Raw genomic sequence first — 13,392 nt, 5'->3', positions numbered from 1 at the left:
TATATCTAGTCGGGAGTGGTGCTGACTGAAAACAGATGATTTGGAGCGATTCGCGCGCCATCTGTTTGTCATTCTAAGGACTTATTGAACTACCCTCGTATAACATCAGTAAAAGCTTTCATTTATTCATTTTGTTAAATAATATAATAATACCAAAATATATTCGTAGAACACTATAAAGTCGGATAACCTGAATATAAAGACCACTTTTAGGATTGATTTCACTAGTATTAAATATTATTAAAATTTTTGAAGACCAAGAAAAAAATGTGCCTTAGTCTGGGTTTAAACCCGGAACGTCACTATCCATGACTGTAGAGTTAACCAATTACGACACCATTTAAAAAGGGTAACGTCCGAGTCTTTAAATTTTGAATTAATAAAAATTTCAGTTTCTTTCAAAGATTTATTAAGGCGTTCCTGATTCGAATCCTACTGGAGCAAGATTTTTTCTCATTCTTAAAAAAATTTTTTTGATGTAATCGTATTAATAACGAAGTTTCTATTAATCAAAAATTGAAAAACTTGGATTTTAACTTCTTTAAATGGCAATGATATCCTCCAGAAATTAATTAGATACATAATTATCAATTTGTTTAATTTATTCACTGAGTTCACTCGAATATACGTGATCCAATTGTATTTTTATTTTCTAGGAATACAAATTTGTGGTTACTGCTAGAGACGGAGCCCCAGATCACCGATTAGCGACGGCCACAGTTAATGTGAAAGTTCAGGATGTGGAGGATGAAGTGCCAGTTTTTCACCAAAGCAGTTATGAATCTCGAGTCAAAGAAAATGTCCCTGATTACACTGTCGTTCAAGTCACAGTAAGTTGAATTGCTTTTAATTATGAACCACTCTAAATTTCCATCAAAAGATTTCATCTTCCACTTTTGCATCTAATGAATCGGCAACTTTTTCTGAATCAAGAGAAAAATGTTAATTAACATTTTACATATAATTCCTTTTATTTCAAATTTACATTTTAGTGATCCAGGAAATATAGTATTTATAGGGGAAGTCTTACTGCACGAAGTCTTTAGTTTCCAGGAATGTTTTGCTAGTTTTTGCTAGTAGAATTAGGCAGGTTGTCCGAAAACTTCATTTTCAAAATTCCCTGATTTTTCGACTAATTTCTTTTTCTTTGATCATTATTATTCAAATACTAGCATTTTAATCTTGTAATATTTTTAACAAAGAATATTTTATAAATGGAATAAAACAGTATTTTAGGTAAGAATTTCAATTTTTCAAATTTATTAATTGTTTTTTAACAGAAAAATGTATTTTCTACTATAAAAGATGACTTTTTTAAAAATATACTTGAATTCTTAAACAAATAATTACATTTTTTTAAACAATAGTTAAATTCGCAACCTAAGAGAATAAATTCCAAAAAAAAAAAGTGTCATGGTTTATATTTCAACCCACAAAGATCAAATTTATGAAAAAAAAACACAACCAAAAAGAAGAATTTTCAGAAAATAAAGAATTTTCACTCCACCAAAAAATAAAAAATCGAATTTCCAAAACAAAATATAACTTTTAAGCAAAAAATTAATTTTCCACTTTTTGTAAATTTATGCTCAATAAGCATACAATTTCAAACCAAGACAAATTATTTGTTTAATAAAACAGAAGAATATTCAATTAAAAAATATCAATTCTGTAAAAATAGAAAAGTTATATCTTTAGTCATAAAATTAATTTTTTAATAAAAAAAAGGCTTTTCGACTAAATAAATTTTAACAATGTAGATTAACTTTTACCCGAATAATTAAATTATCAAGTAAAAGAGATGATTTTTCAAAAATTAGTTACATTTTCTACAAAACAGATGAATTTTCAACTAAACATATAAATCTTCAAGAAAAAAAATTTCTTAACTGTTTAATTTAACCAAATCTTTCAAACAAAATAGTTGAATACTCAAGCAAAGAAGAAGAATTTTCAAGAAAAACTTGCATTTTCATTAAAAAAATATATGTCTACTAAAACAAATCTTTTCTTAAATCAAAAAGATAAATTTTGAAAAAATAATTGAATTTTCTGTTAAAAGCGATTTCAGTTGACGTTACACGATCAAACTATGAATTTTTGAACAGGAAATAAGTTTATATGAAAAAATTTCTTTTTTATCCCAAAAAGACAAATTTTTAAACGAAAAGGATGACTTTTTAACCAAATTGTCGAATTCTCTAAAAGATGGTTCATTTTTATTAGAAATTTATGAAATTTTTTTCATAAAAGATAAGTTCAAAAAAATGTTTTTTAATAATTAAATTTTCATCTGAAAAGGATTCCAGTTGACTTTTTAAGATCAAAATAAGGATTTATTAACAAAAAATAATTTTCTACAAAAAAAATGATTTTTTAGTCTAAAAATACGAATTTTTTTCAACCAAAAAGAAAAAAAAATATTTTTTAGCAAGTGATTCAACCAAATCTTTCAAACAAAATAGTTGAATATTCAAGAAAAGAATAATAATTTTTAACCAAAACTTGCGTTTTTATTAAAAAAGTTATGTCTACAAAAACAAATGTTTTTATTAATAAAAAAGATTAATTTTGAAGAAACTATTTGAATTTTTGTTAAAAGCGATTTCATTAGACTTTTCACGATCAAACTATGAATTTTTTAAACAGGAAATAAGTTTATACGACGAAAATTTAATTTTTATCCCACAAAGTCAAATTTTTAACCAAAAAGGATGACTTTTTAAGAAAATTATCGAATTCTCTAACAGATGGTTCATTTTTATTAAAAAAATATGAAATTTTTCTCAAAAAAGATAACTTTAAAAAAATGTTTTTTAATAATTAAATTTTCATCCGAAAAAGATTCCACTTGACTTTTCAAGATCAAAATAAGGATTTTTTAACAAAAAACGATTTCCTACAGAAAAATTGAATTTTTAGTCTAAAAAGACGATTTTTTTTCAACCAAAAAGAAAAAAAATGATTTCTTAACCAAGTGATTCAACCAAATCATTCAAACGAAAAAAATTTTATTTTTATCTCAAAAAGAAGAATTTTTAGTCAAAAAGGATGACTTGTTTTAACAAAATTGTCGAATTCTCTAAAAGATAATTAATTTTTATCCAAAAATATGAAATTTTTCGCAAAAAAGATGAATTTTTATTAAAATTTTGTTTTATAATAATTAAATTTTCATTCGAAAAAGATTCCAGTTGACTTTTCAAGATCAAAATATGGATTTTTTAAGCAAAAATAATAATAATTTTCTACAAAAAAATTGAAGTTTCCGTCTAAATAGACGAATTTTTTTCAACCCGAAAGTATGAATGTTTTACAAAGTAGTTGAATTTTCTACTAAATAGTGGCATTTTGATCCAAAAAGGATTAAATTTCTACTAAAAGAGAGACATTTTATTTAAATAAAACGACACATTTTTTTAAGCTGAACTCTCATCCAGCAAAGATTTCAGATCATTTTTTAACACCAAAATATAAGTTTTTGAACAAAAAATAAATTTTCTACGAAAAAGTTGAATTTTCAGCCAGATAGTTGCATTTGTATTCAAGAAAACTGTCATTTCTGACAAAGCAGGTGAATTTAAAAATCAAAAAAGCAAACTTTGAAAAAAGAGGGAGGTTGAATTTTCAACCGAACGGATGCATTTTTATTCCAGAAAGATGATTTTTCTTCTTAAACTGATGAATATGAAAAAAAGAGCTTAAAAAAAGTTCAATTTTTATCCAAAGAAGATTCCAGTTTACTTCCCAACGCCAAAATAAGAATTGTAAACAATACGGTAATTTTTTGCGGAATAGTTAAATTTTTAACCAAAAAGTATGACTTTTTAACAAGACTGTTCAATTTTTAACTAAGCAGTTGCATTTTCGTCTAAGAAAAATGAAAATTCTACTAAAACTTGTGAATTTTTAAATCAAAATGATAAATTAAAAAAGAATGAAATTTTCATTCAAAAAGATTTCAATTGACACACAAAAATAGGAATATCAACCAAAAAGTAAATTTTGTAAGGAATAGTTTAATTTTCAACAAAAGAGTTGCATTTTTTCCAAGAAAGAAGCAATATTTATATTGAAAAAGTCGAAATTTTAAATCAAAAAGACAAATTTTCAGAAAAAATAGTTTTCATCCGAAAAAGATTTCAGTTGACTGATCAACAACAAAATGTCTATTTTAAACAAAAGTTTAATGCACTACGAAACGAAGTGAATTTTTAATCCAAAAAGACCCATTTTCAACAAAATATTTGAATTTTCAATCAAAATGATGTCTTCAAGAAAATTGTTAAATTTTTTAACCAAATAATAAAATTTAGAACTAAAAAGATAATATTCAGGAGAAAGTTTTTGCGAATTTGCAAAAATTACCTGCATTCTCCAGAAGTATGAAAAAATCCCTGTACTTTTCATACTAATTATTTTCTTATTTGAGTATGTATATTACTTTATCAATGCAGGCTGACGATCCTGACACGACCAAACGAATAACCTACGAATTGAGACAAGGAGACACCGAACTTTTTGAAATTGACCAAAAAACTGGAGTGGTTAAAACGATTCGTGGTCTCGACTACGAGAAAGAGAAGCAGCATGTTCTTATCATAGGAACTTTGGAAAACACCAGCAATTTGCCTGGCTCGACTACTCGAGTTGTTGTCAATGTTGAGGTAAAATTTATTTTAATTTGTTTTACTTTTTCAATTCTGCAGATATTTTTTTAATAAGGCAACTATTTCGCTACTATTTCTTTAAAAAGTGCCCTAATTTTAAGTGATTTTCAGAGATTTTAAGAGTTTTCCTTGCTTGTTAGAGGATTTTAAAGCATTTGAGCTTTTTAAAGAATTTTAAGAGGTATCAAAAATTTTAAGATGGTTTTCGCAATTTCAAAGTATTTACGGGGATTTGTATGAATTTTACAAAACCTAAGCGATTTTATATGATCTCCGAAGACTTACGAGATTTAAAAAATGCCATTGGGTTTCAAAAAATTCGAAAAATTTTATGGTATTTTACAAGATTCCAGGAAAATTTAAAATATTCCAAAAATTCTTTAGATCTTAATTGGGTATTAAAGACATCACATAATTTTTGAAGATATTCATGAGATTTCCAGGAATTTTGTAAGACACTAAAAAACTTTAAGGGATTTAAACATTTCTTTCGATTTTTGTTTAAAAAAATATTTAACTTTTATATTTTCATTTCACTTCCAATATTTAGTGATTGTAGTAGATTGGTCCAAAATTTGTTCCTCCACCCACTCTCATCACTTATTTCTATCCTATCTAATACTATCAGATCCCATATAATTATCTTCCCGTCTCCTTAATTCCACACCTCTTACTTCCACTCTACTACTTTATAATCCCTTGATCGTCCTCCCCTCACTTTCCTCTGCAACCCATCCCAACTTCTCATACTTTCTCTCCCACTCCACGTTTCCTACTTTCAGTCTTCTCATACTATCCCTCTAACTACTTCCACTCCCTTCCTCAAATTCTTCTCTTATGAAACCCCTTTTCGTTCCCTAGCACCCCTTCATTTACTTTTCTATTCCTTCCATCCCTATTTTCCATACGACCCTGCCCCTTCCTATTCTGCGTCTTTTACTACTTTCTACAATGCCTTAATTTCCTCACTTTTTCATCTTACATATCCCTAATTCTCATACTTCCCCTCCACAAATCACCTCCCTTACTACTTCTCTCCTGCCTCCCTCTACTAGGCTACCTCTCTCGCTAGTTCTCATTCTCTACTTCATCTTAATCTATTCTGTATCTACCTACTTCCCTCTACTTTTCTTAACCATGAACTACTATTTCTCAACCTACTTCCACTCTTTCCCTTCACTCCTCCTCTTATGCATTCCCTTCCGGCCTCTAAATCGCCCTTACTTTATTTTCCCATTCCACCTATCCATACTTTTCAAAAACCGATCCCCTCACTACTCCAAAATCCCTATTAGCTTTCTTCTACATCCTTCTACCATGCTTACTCTCTCTCTCTCTCTCTCTCTCTCTCTCTCTCTCTCTACTTTCCATATTTTCATACTTTCGCCTCCTCATACTTCAACCTATTTTACTATCCATCTACTTAGTTTCCTTCCCTGAAAGAAATTTACGATAGACTGATGGACACTATTAAAATTATAAGGGTTTCTACCCGGTATCCAAATAACTTTTATGGAAAAGAGTTTTTTCCAACAAATCGAATTTTCTCATTTTTCTCGCAAACGACGGATATTGAAAAATGTGAAAATATCTTGTATCGTTTATGAGAAAAATGACAAAAATGATATTTTTATAAAAAAAGTCCACTCGGCCTCGAAAATGGTTTGCTCGAGGGTTCATTTTGCAAAAAGCTGATAGGATGCCTTTTTATACGTATTAGCAGGAACCTTTTAAAATACTCAAAAGAATAAAAACAGTCACGTTTTCCAGAAAATATTTTATATTTTTTTCTTAGAATTTTCATAACACGGAAAAAATATATTTTTCTGAAGCTTTAGGCTGTATAAACTATTTTTGAGGTCAGTAACATTTTGTCTTTCTTAAAATATAATTTTTAAGTTTTTATCGTTAATGATACAAGATATCACAAAAGAGCACGATCAATTGTTTGAAGGATTTTTATTTGTGCAAACTTTTATCTCAAGGTTCACAAAAGTTGTTTAGTCCGCTTGAAACTTACAGGTGTCATGAAGAAAACACTTGGGCTTTTTGAAAAAGAAAGCACAACATTCAAATATGTATATTTACAGAGTAAACGGATTTTTTTTAGTAAATCAAAAAAATACGTCTCTGGCATAGAATCTGTTTGATTCAAAATATATTCGGCCATTAGGACTTCAAGTTTGCCGTCAGTTTGACAAAAAACACATATACAAACTTATATTTTCGTTGGTCCACAAAAGTTTCAATCAAAAGAAAAGAGAGAGAATATGAATTTAATTTGAAAGCCTCTCAAAAGAGCAGGGAAGAGCATAGCTTTGTGTCTTCCGCAAAAAAGAAGAGGCTAAATTGAAAAAGTCGAATGGCTCGCTAGATATTATTATCTCGTGAAATAGACGCTTGTTAATGCTCCATGTTACCCTAACGCTAACTCTATTGTCCTCCGGAGCTTATTCCTATTTCCTTGTTACTTCCAGGATGTCAATGATATACCCCCAGTCTTCACTTCGGTGCCTCGGCCAGTCACGCTTGACGACGATGTTCCCATAGGAACAACCGTAATAAATCTGATTGCAGCAGATTCCGATGGTACTGCCCCTGGGAATCAGGTAGACTGAACATTCAATATTATACAAAGATACTTACGCAATACTAGAAGCTGCCGAAGCTATTGAAGCACCACTTCAAATCAACTAAAAGCATTCCGTTTCAGGTGCGCTACGAAATTACTGGTAGAGGCATCGCCAGTAAGTATTTCATCATCGATCCGGACACCGGAGTTCTCAGAGTGCGAGATGATCTGCGCAAGGAAACTGACACCGAATATCAGGTCCGTTATTACATTATTATCCGTTGTTTATTAAATTTAAAATGTTGTCACAGGCTTAAGATGGTTACTGTCCAATATGTCGAAGGCATTTTTGGTTAGAGTTGGATTTTTCTTTTTGATTATTTTTGCACGGGGCTGTACCCGTATATATCATCAGCCACGGACGCATTTTTATAATGCAATCAAGTGATCTGATGAGAGCAGTCTGTCCGACATATTGGACAAAGCCTGGTTTTTACCCCATCATTGACGGACTGGGTTGCAGTCAAGAACATGATGGGGGGGGGGGGCAGCTTAAGGTGGGTTCTGAACTACCAGAACCTCGGTAAAGGTACATAGAAAAATTTCCAGAGGTGCAGGTTCAGGTAATCAACCCCGGACCTCTGAGGTTAGGCTAAATCCCATTTGGGTTCGGGGTAACTCGTCCGGTTTAAGCCTCGTTGCTCTACCGGGGATTAGGGAATTAACATGGTGAGAGTAAATAACGGATGTTTAGGAGAAGGGATAAATAGATCAATGTAGGATTCCCGTGTTGCTTAATCGAACAGCACATTCGTTCTGCACCGTCGCTCAGACATGGGTTCCTGATCAATCTCTTTAGCAGTCATCCTAGGCTTAGACCTTCACAAGGTCATCATACTTCAAAGTTCAATATCCTGAGTTCTTTGGAATTGTTTTGAATTTGTTTTGAATTCTCACTGCATTTTTCTAAATTCACTCAATTCTACTCCATTCAATGGAATTTTTTCAGATTCTCATCAAATTCTTTTGAATTTCACTGAATTTTCGAAATTGACTCAAAATTTTATGAATTCAATGTTTTTTTTAAAAATTTCATTCGATTTTCTAAATTGACTTGAAATTTAATTAATTCAGTTACTTTTTTAACCTTCAAACGGTACACTTCAACTCAGCATACGTAAACGGCACACTGGTGCGAATTAGAATTTTGGGATTTCATCTGAAGATTTAAAGATGAAAGTTATATTAAATATATATGTATAAATATATGAATAAGTTCTAGATAAATGGTTATTAAAAAAATTTGCTCTTGAAAAATTGACATAAAAAATCACAATTTTTTTAAAATTAAAGGTATTGAAATAAAACTAACGCGATTCTTTATTTAAGTATAATATGTTCTTTCATAAAAAAAATATTCTAATGCGATAAAATTATATTAAACATTTTGCTGTATTTTCGTTCTTACTGACATGAAATGTTATTTATTATTGTTTACAATATATATATATATTTATTTATAGATATTGTTATAAACAAATTACATTACCTTTTTATCCAAAATGCTCTTTCAGACACAGAAAAAACGTTTTGCAATTTGTCATAAAACACGCCTTGGCACCTTGTAACGGCACTCTAGTGCGAATTTGCACAATTAAAAATTTTTGAAGTGTCTTACTTGGCTTTGTAAGCATTTGTAAGCAAAGGCATATCTGTTTACGCCTGGCACATTTCTAGGTATGTGGACATATTTAACGTAATGGGAAGAGACCTAGAAAATATTTATAGAAAAATATTAGCCATTTAAAATGATTGCTGGTGCGAATTCGCACCAGTGTGCCGTTTAAGAGTTGAATATTTTTGAGTTGTTTTCAATCAACACATTTTTTTAAATCCAGCTCGAAGTTTCATGAATTTCTTCGAATTTTTCTTATTGACTTAAATTTCTCGGAATTCACTTAAATTTTACTGAATATTTGATAAATTCTGTTTACTCGCATTTTACTCAACACAATGGCATTTTTATTTTTATTCAGTCAAATTCTAATAAATTTCATCAAAGCCTCTTGAATTTCCTTGAATTATTTTCGTTTCACTCAATTCTACTCAATCCAATAAAAATGGTATGCCTTTTATATTCACCTGGAAATGTTTTAAACAACCGTAATCTCCTTGTCACCGAGAAAATTCGAAATAATTTAAGTAATGCAAGTAATTAACTTGAAATCCACCGTAATCCATATAATTCGGAGTAATTTACATATGTAATCTAAATAGTTATTTTTTATTTGAGAATTCGTTGTGTCGAAAATTCTTTTTTTGGGGTTTCGAATCCTACTATTTTGGTAAGAAATTCGTTTCTTTTGTTAAAAATTAATATTTTCTTTGGTTTAATATTAATGTTTTTAACTGAGAATTCAACTACTCAATTTTTTATTGCAAATTTTTTTAGCTGAAAACTCAACTATTTTGTTGAAAATTCATGTATTTTGTTAAAAATTCATCTAGTGTGGCAGAAAATTCATGCTTTTGGTTTAAAATGTAATTGGTTGATTAAAGAATAATATATTTCCTTGAAAATTTAGGAGTTTTTTGAAAAAGTCATACTTTTGGTTAAAAATTAACTTTTTTAACTTTTAGTTTAATTACTCTATTTTTATTGTATTTTTATAGTTTTTAGTTGAAAAATCAACTATTTGGTTGAAAATTTATCTTTTTGTAGAAAATTCATCGTTTTTATTCAAAACTTCATATTTTTATTTAAAAATTTGTATTTTTATTGAAGATTTATTTTTTAACTGAAAATTTAACTATTTCCGTTCATGATTGATTATTTTAGTTAGAAATTCATCTCTTTGATTGGGACTTTTTTTTATCAAAACTTCATTAAAAAACCCATGTATTTTGTTGAAAATTAGATGTTTTCTTTTCATGAAAACTAATATTTTTGGTGAAAAATTCATCCGAGAATAGAGATTTATCGTTTTAGTTGAAAATTCGTCTCTTTGGTTACAAATTAAATTATTTTTTTGAAAGTTCGTTTTTTTCGCGCTAAAAAATTTTTTTGTATTGAAAATCTAACTAAAGCATCCCTTTTGGTTAAGAAGACGACTTTTATGTTAGAAATTCGTCTTTTTTACTTAAATTAAGCCGATTTGGATTGAACCTTAAAATATTTTTTCATTGCAATTTCAACTATTGTATTTTTTTTAGAATTCATCTATTTGGTTAAAAATTAATGATTTTTTTAAACAGTCGACAGTTTTGAGAAAAACTAAGTTTTTAAAATTAAGGTTCATCATTTCATTAAAGAATTCATCTCTTAGCCTGAAAATGTGACTAGTTTGTTGGAAATTTCGTTTTTTGTATAACATTAATTTTTAAGCTAAAAATTTATTTATTTATTTTTTGATGACAAATTTATCTGCTTTAGTTGAAAATTAAACTATTTGTTTGAAAATGTATATTTTTTATTTTAAAACTCATCTGTTTAGTTGAAAATTCTTGTATTTCTTGAAAAATTTTCTTTTTCCGTAGAAAATTAATTTTGTTCGTAGAAAATTCATAATTTTGATTGAACATTGAACTATGGACTAAAAAACTAATCCATTTTGTACTAAATTCAACATTTTTGTTAAAATTAATTTTTTTATTTGAGAATTCGTTTTGTTGAAAAATTTTTTTTGGGTTTTAAATTCTACTATTTTGGTAGGAAATTTATTTCTTTCATTACAAATTTTAATATATTGTTGAAAATCAGTCTTTTTATTGGTTTAAAATTAATTTTTTCAACTCAAAATTAAACTACTAAATTTTTTTAGCTGAAAACTCAACTATTTGGTTGAAAATTCATGTATTTGGTTAAAAATTAATCTAGCGTGGCAGAAAATTCATGCTTTTCTTTGAAAATTTAATTAATTAATTAAAGATTAATCTATTGGTTCAAAATTAACTTTTTAAACTTATGGTTCAATTATTCCATGTTTATTGTATTTTTTAAAGAAAATTAATCGTTTTTGTTCGAAATGTTATATTTTGGTTTAAAAATTCGCTTTTTTTTATTGAAAACTTATTTTTTAACTGAGAATTTAACTATTGTAGTTAATGATTCTTTATTTTAGTTGGAAATTCATCTCTTTTATTGAATTTTTTTTCTAGCAAAACTTCATTGATAAATCCATGTATTTTGTTAGAAATTAGTTTTTTTTCTAAATAAATCTAATCTTTTTGGTTAGAAATTCATCCGAGAATAAAGATTCATCATTTTAGATGAAAATTCGCCTCTTTAGTTACAAATTAAATTATTATTTTGAAAGTTCGTTTTTTTTCGCGCTAAAATTTTTTTTTTTTACAGAAATTGTAACTTCCATTTTTTGTTAATAAGTTATCTTTTTTCGTTGAAAATTCATCTATTTGTTTGAAATGTTATCTTTTACTGTAGAAAATTAATCTTCTGGGTTAAAAATTCATGCTTTTGTTCAAAAATTCAAGTATTCGGATGCAACTTTTTTTATAATTAAAAAAATTTACTAAAGCATCCTGTTCGGTTAACAAGGCAACTTATGTTAGAATTTCATCTTTTTTGATTAAATTAGGCAGTTTTGGATTAAACCTTAAAATATTTTTTCGTTGCAATTTCACTTAATAAATTTTTTGCTGAAAATTGATCTATTTGGTTAAAAATTAATGTCTTTTTAAACATTCGAAAATTTTGAGAAAAAGTAAGTTTTAAAAATTAAGATTCATCATTTCATTCAAAAAATCATCTCTTTGGCTGAAAATTTATCTAGTTTCTTGGGAATTTTCTTTTTGTCTTTTGTTTGTATAAAATTAATTTTCAAACTAAAAATTGACTAATTTAATTTTTGTTGGCAAATTTATCTGCTATAGTTAAAAATTAAACTATTTGTTTTGAAAATGTATATTTTTATTTGAAAATTCTTGTATTTTTTGCAAAATTTCCTTTTTCTGTTTAAACTTACTCTTCTTGGTCGATAAGTAAATTAGGCTTTGGTGGCCCCGTTAATTGCTCTGAAACTTATCGTTCCAAATTCTATACTAATGATAAAACTCTGATTAATGTTATCAGGTGGATATTAGAGCCTTTGATCTAGGTGACCCACAGCTGTCATCAGTGTCGTCAGTTCAGATTTATGTTCGACACGTAGCCACAGTGGCCCCGGAAATTGGCTTAGGATTTGCTGAAGATTCCTACAATGTAGACGTCTCTGAGGATGCTGCCGATAACACTCTTATCAAAACACTCACTGTCATCAACTCACATTCTCATGACACCTCTCCGCTAAAGTGTGAAATCTACAGTGGAAATGAGGAAATGCTCTTTGAGACAAACGTCACTCAGGAGAGGAATTGTGCTCTGAGATTGAAGAAGGGTGCACTCGACTACGAAGCTTCAGAATCCTATCAGATCAAGATCAGACTCATATCCCTCTCTGGTCTTCTCAGATCTGACAGAAACACCACCATGGTGAGTCATTTGTTCTATTTTGGAATTATACCTTAAATTCTTGCCAGAAAACAGGATCTAAAATGTTCTGCAGTCCCAACCAACTTTTTGTGGGCCGGATTCAACACTCGTGTGCACACTATAGTTGACCAAAAATGAATTGGAACTTTGTTTTCGCTCTCGAATTTTCATGCAGATTTTTCGCAATTTGTTCGAATTTACAACAAAATTAAACCTTTTTTTGAAAAAAAAAAATGATATTTAGAGTTGGCGCAAGCCCAAAGAAGTTTACCACGTGTTTCACATAAGAAAAAAAACTTTTTTGTATGTTTTATTCAGAATCATAAATTAGGTAACCCAACCATTACTGGGACTAGGTAAAAAGTATGTCCAATACTGTGACAATAATTAATATCGTTGTGTATGTTTTATATTCCAACATCAATTATAAAAGTAAAAATGTTCTATTATTTTTGAAGTTCTTTTAAACTTGTGACCACTATTTATTTTTGTCCTGACAAGTTATACATTTAGTAAAACAAAATAAAAAATATTCTTAAAAATGTGTGAATGAACTGCTAGAAAATTCGCCATTTTTTATTTTAAAACTTTCCGAATAACTTTTACAGTATTGTATCATTGCAATTTCCTACACTAAAAGAAAAAGTAATATTTTTTCACAT

General features: G+C 28.5%; 1 protein-coding gene across 1 annotated transcript in view; it reads left to right on the top strand.

Moving 5' to 3' along the window:
• Positions 1-13,392, top strand: part of LOC117171395 (cadherin-99C) — a 313,631-nt gene that overhangs the window by 271,959 nt on the left and 28,280 nt on the right. The window contains exons 14-18 of the mRNA XM_033358668.1: positions 657-830; positions 4,458-4,667; positions 7,148-7,279; positions 7,384-7,500; positions 12,332-12,730. Coding sequence (XP_033214559.1) covers positions 657-830; positions 4,458-4,667; positions 7,148-7,279; positions 7,384-7,500; positions 12,332-12,730 — 1,032 coding nt within the window. The remainder of the gene's footprint in view (positions 1-656; positions 831-4,457; positions 4,668-7,147; positions 7,280-7,383; positions 7,501-12,331; positions 12,731-13,392) is intronic.

Source organism: Belonocnema kinseyi, chromosome 4 (genome assembly GCF_010883055.1).
Source record: "Belonocnema kinseyi isolate 2016_QV_RU_SX_M_011 chromosome 4, B_treatae_v1, whole genome shotgun sequence".
Lineage (NCBI taxonomy): Eukaryota > Metazoa > Arthropoda > Insecta > Hymenoptera > Cynipidae > Belonocnema > Belonocnema kinseyi.
The sequence above is the reverse complement of the archived record's forward strand: the minus strand, read 5'-3'. Positions and strand labels throughout refer to the sequence as shown.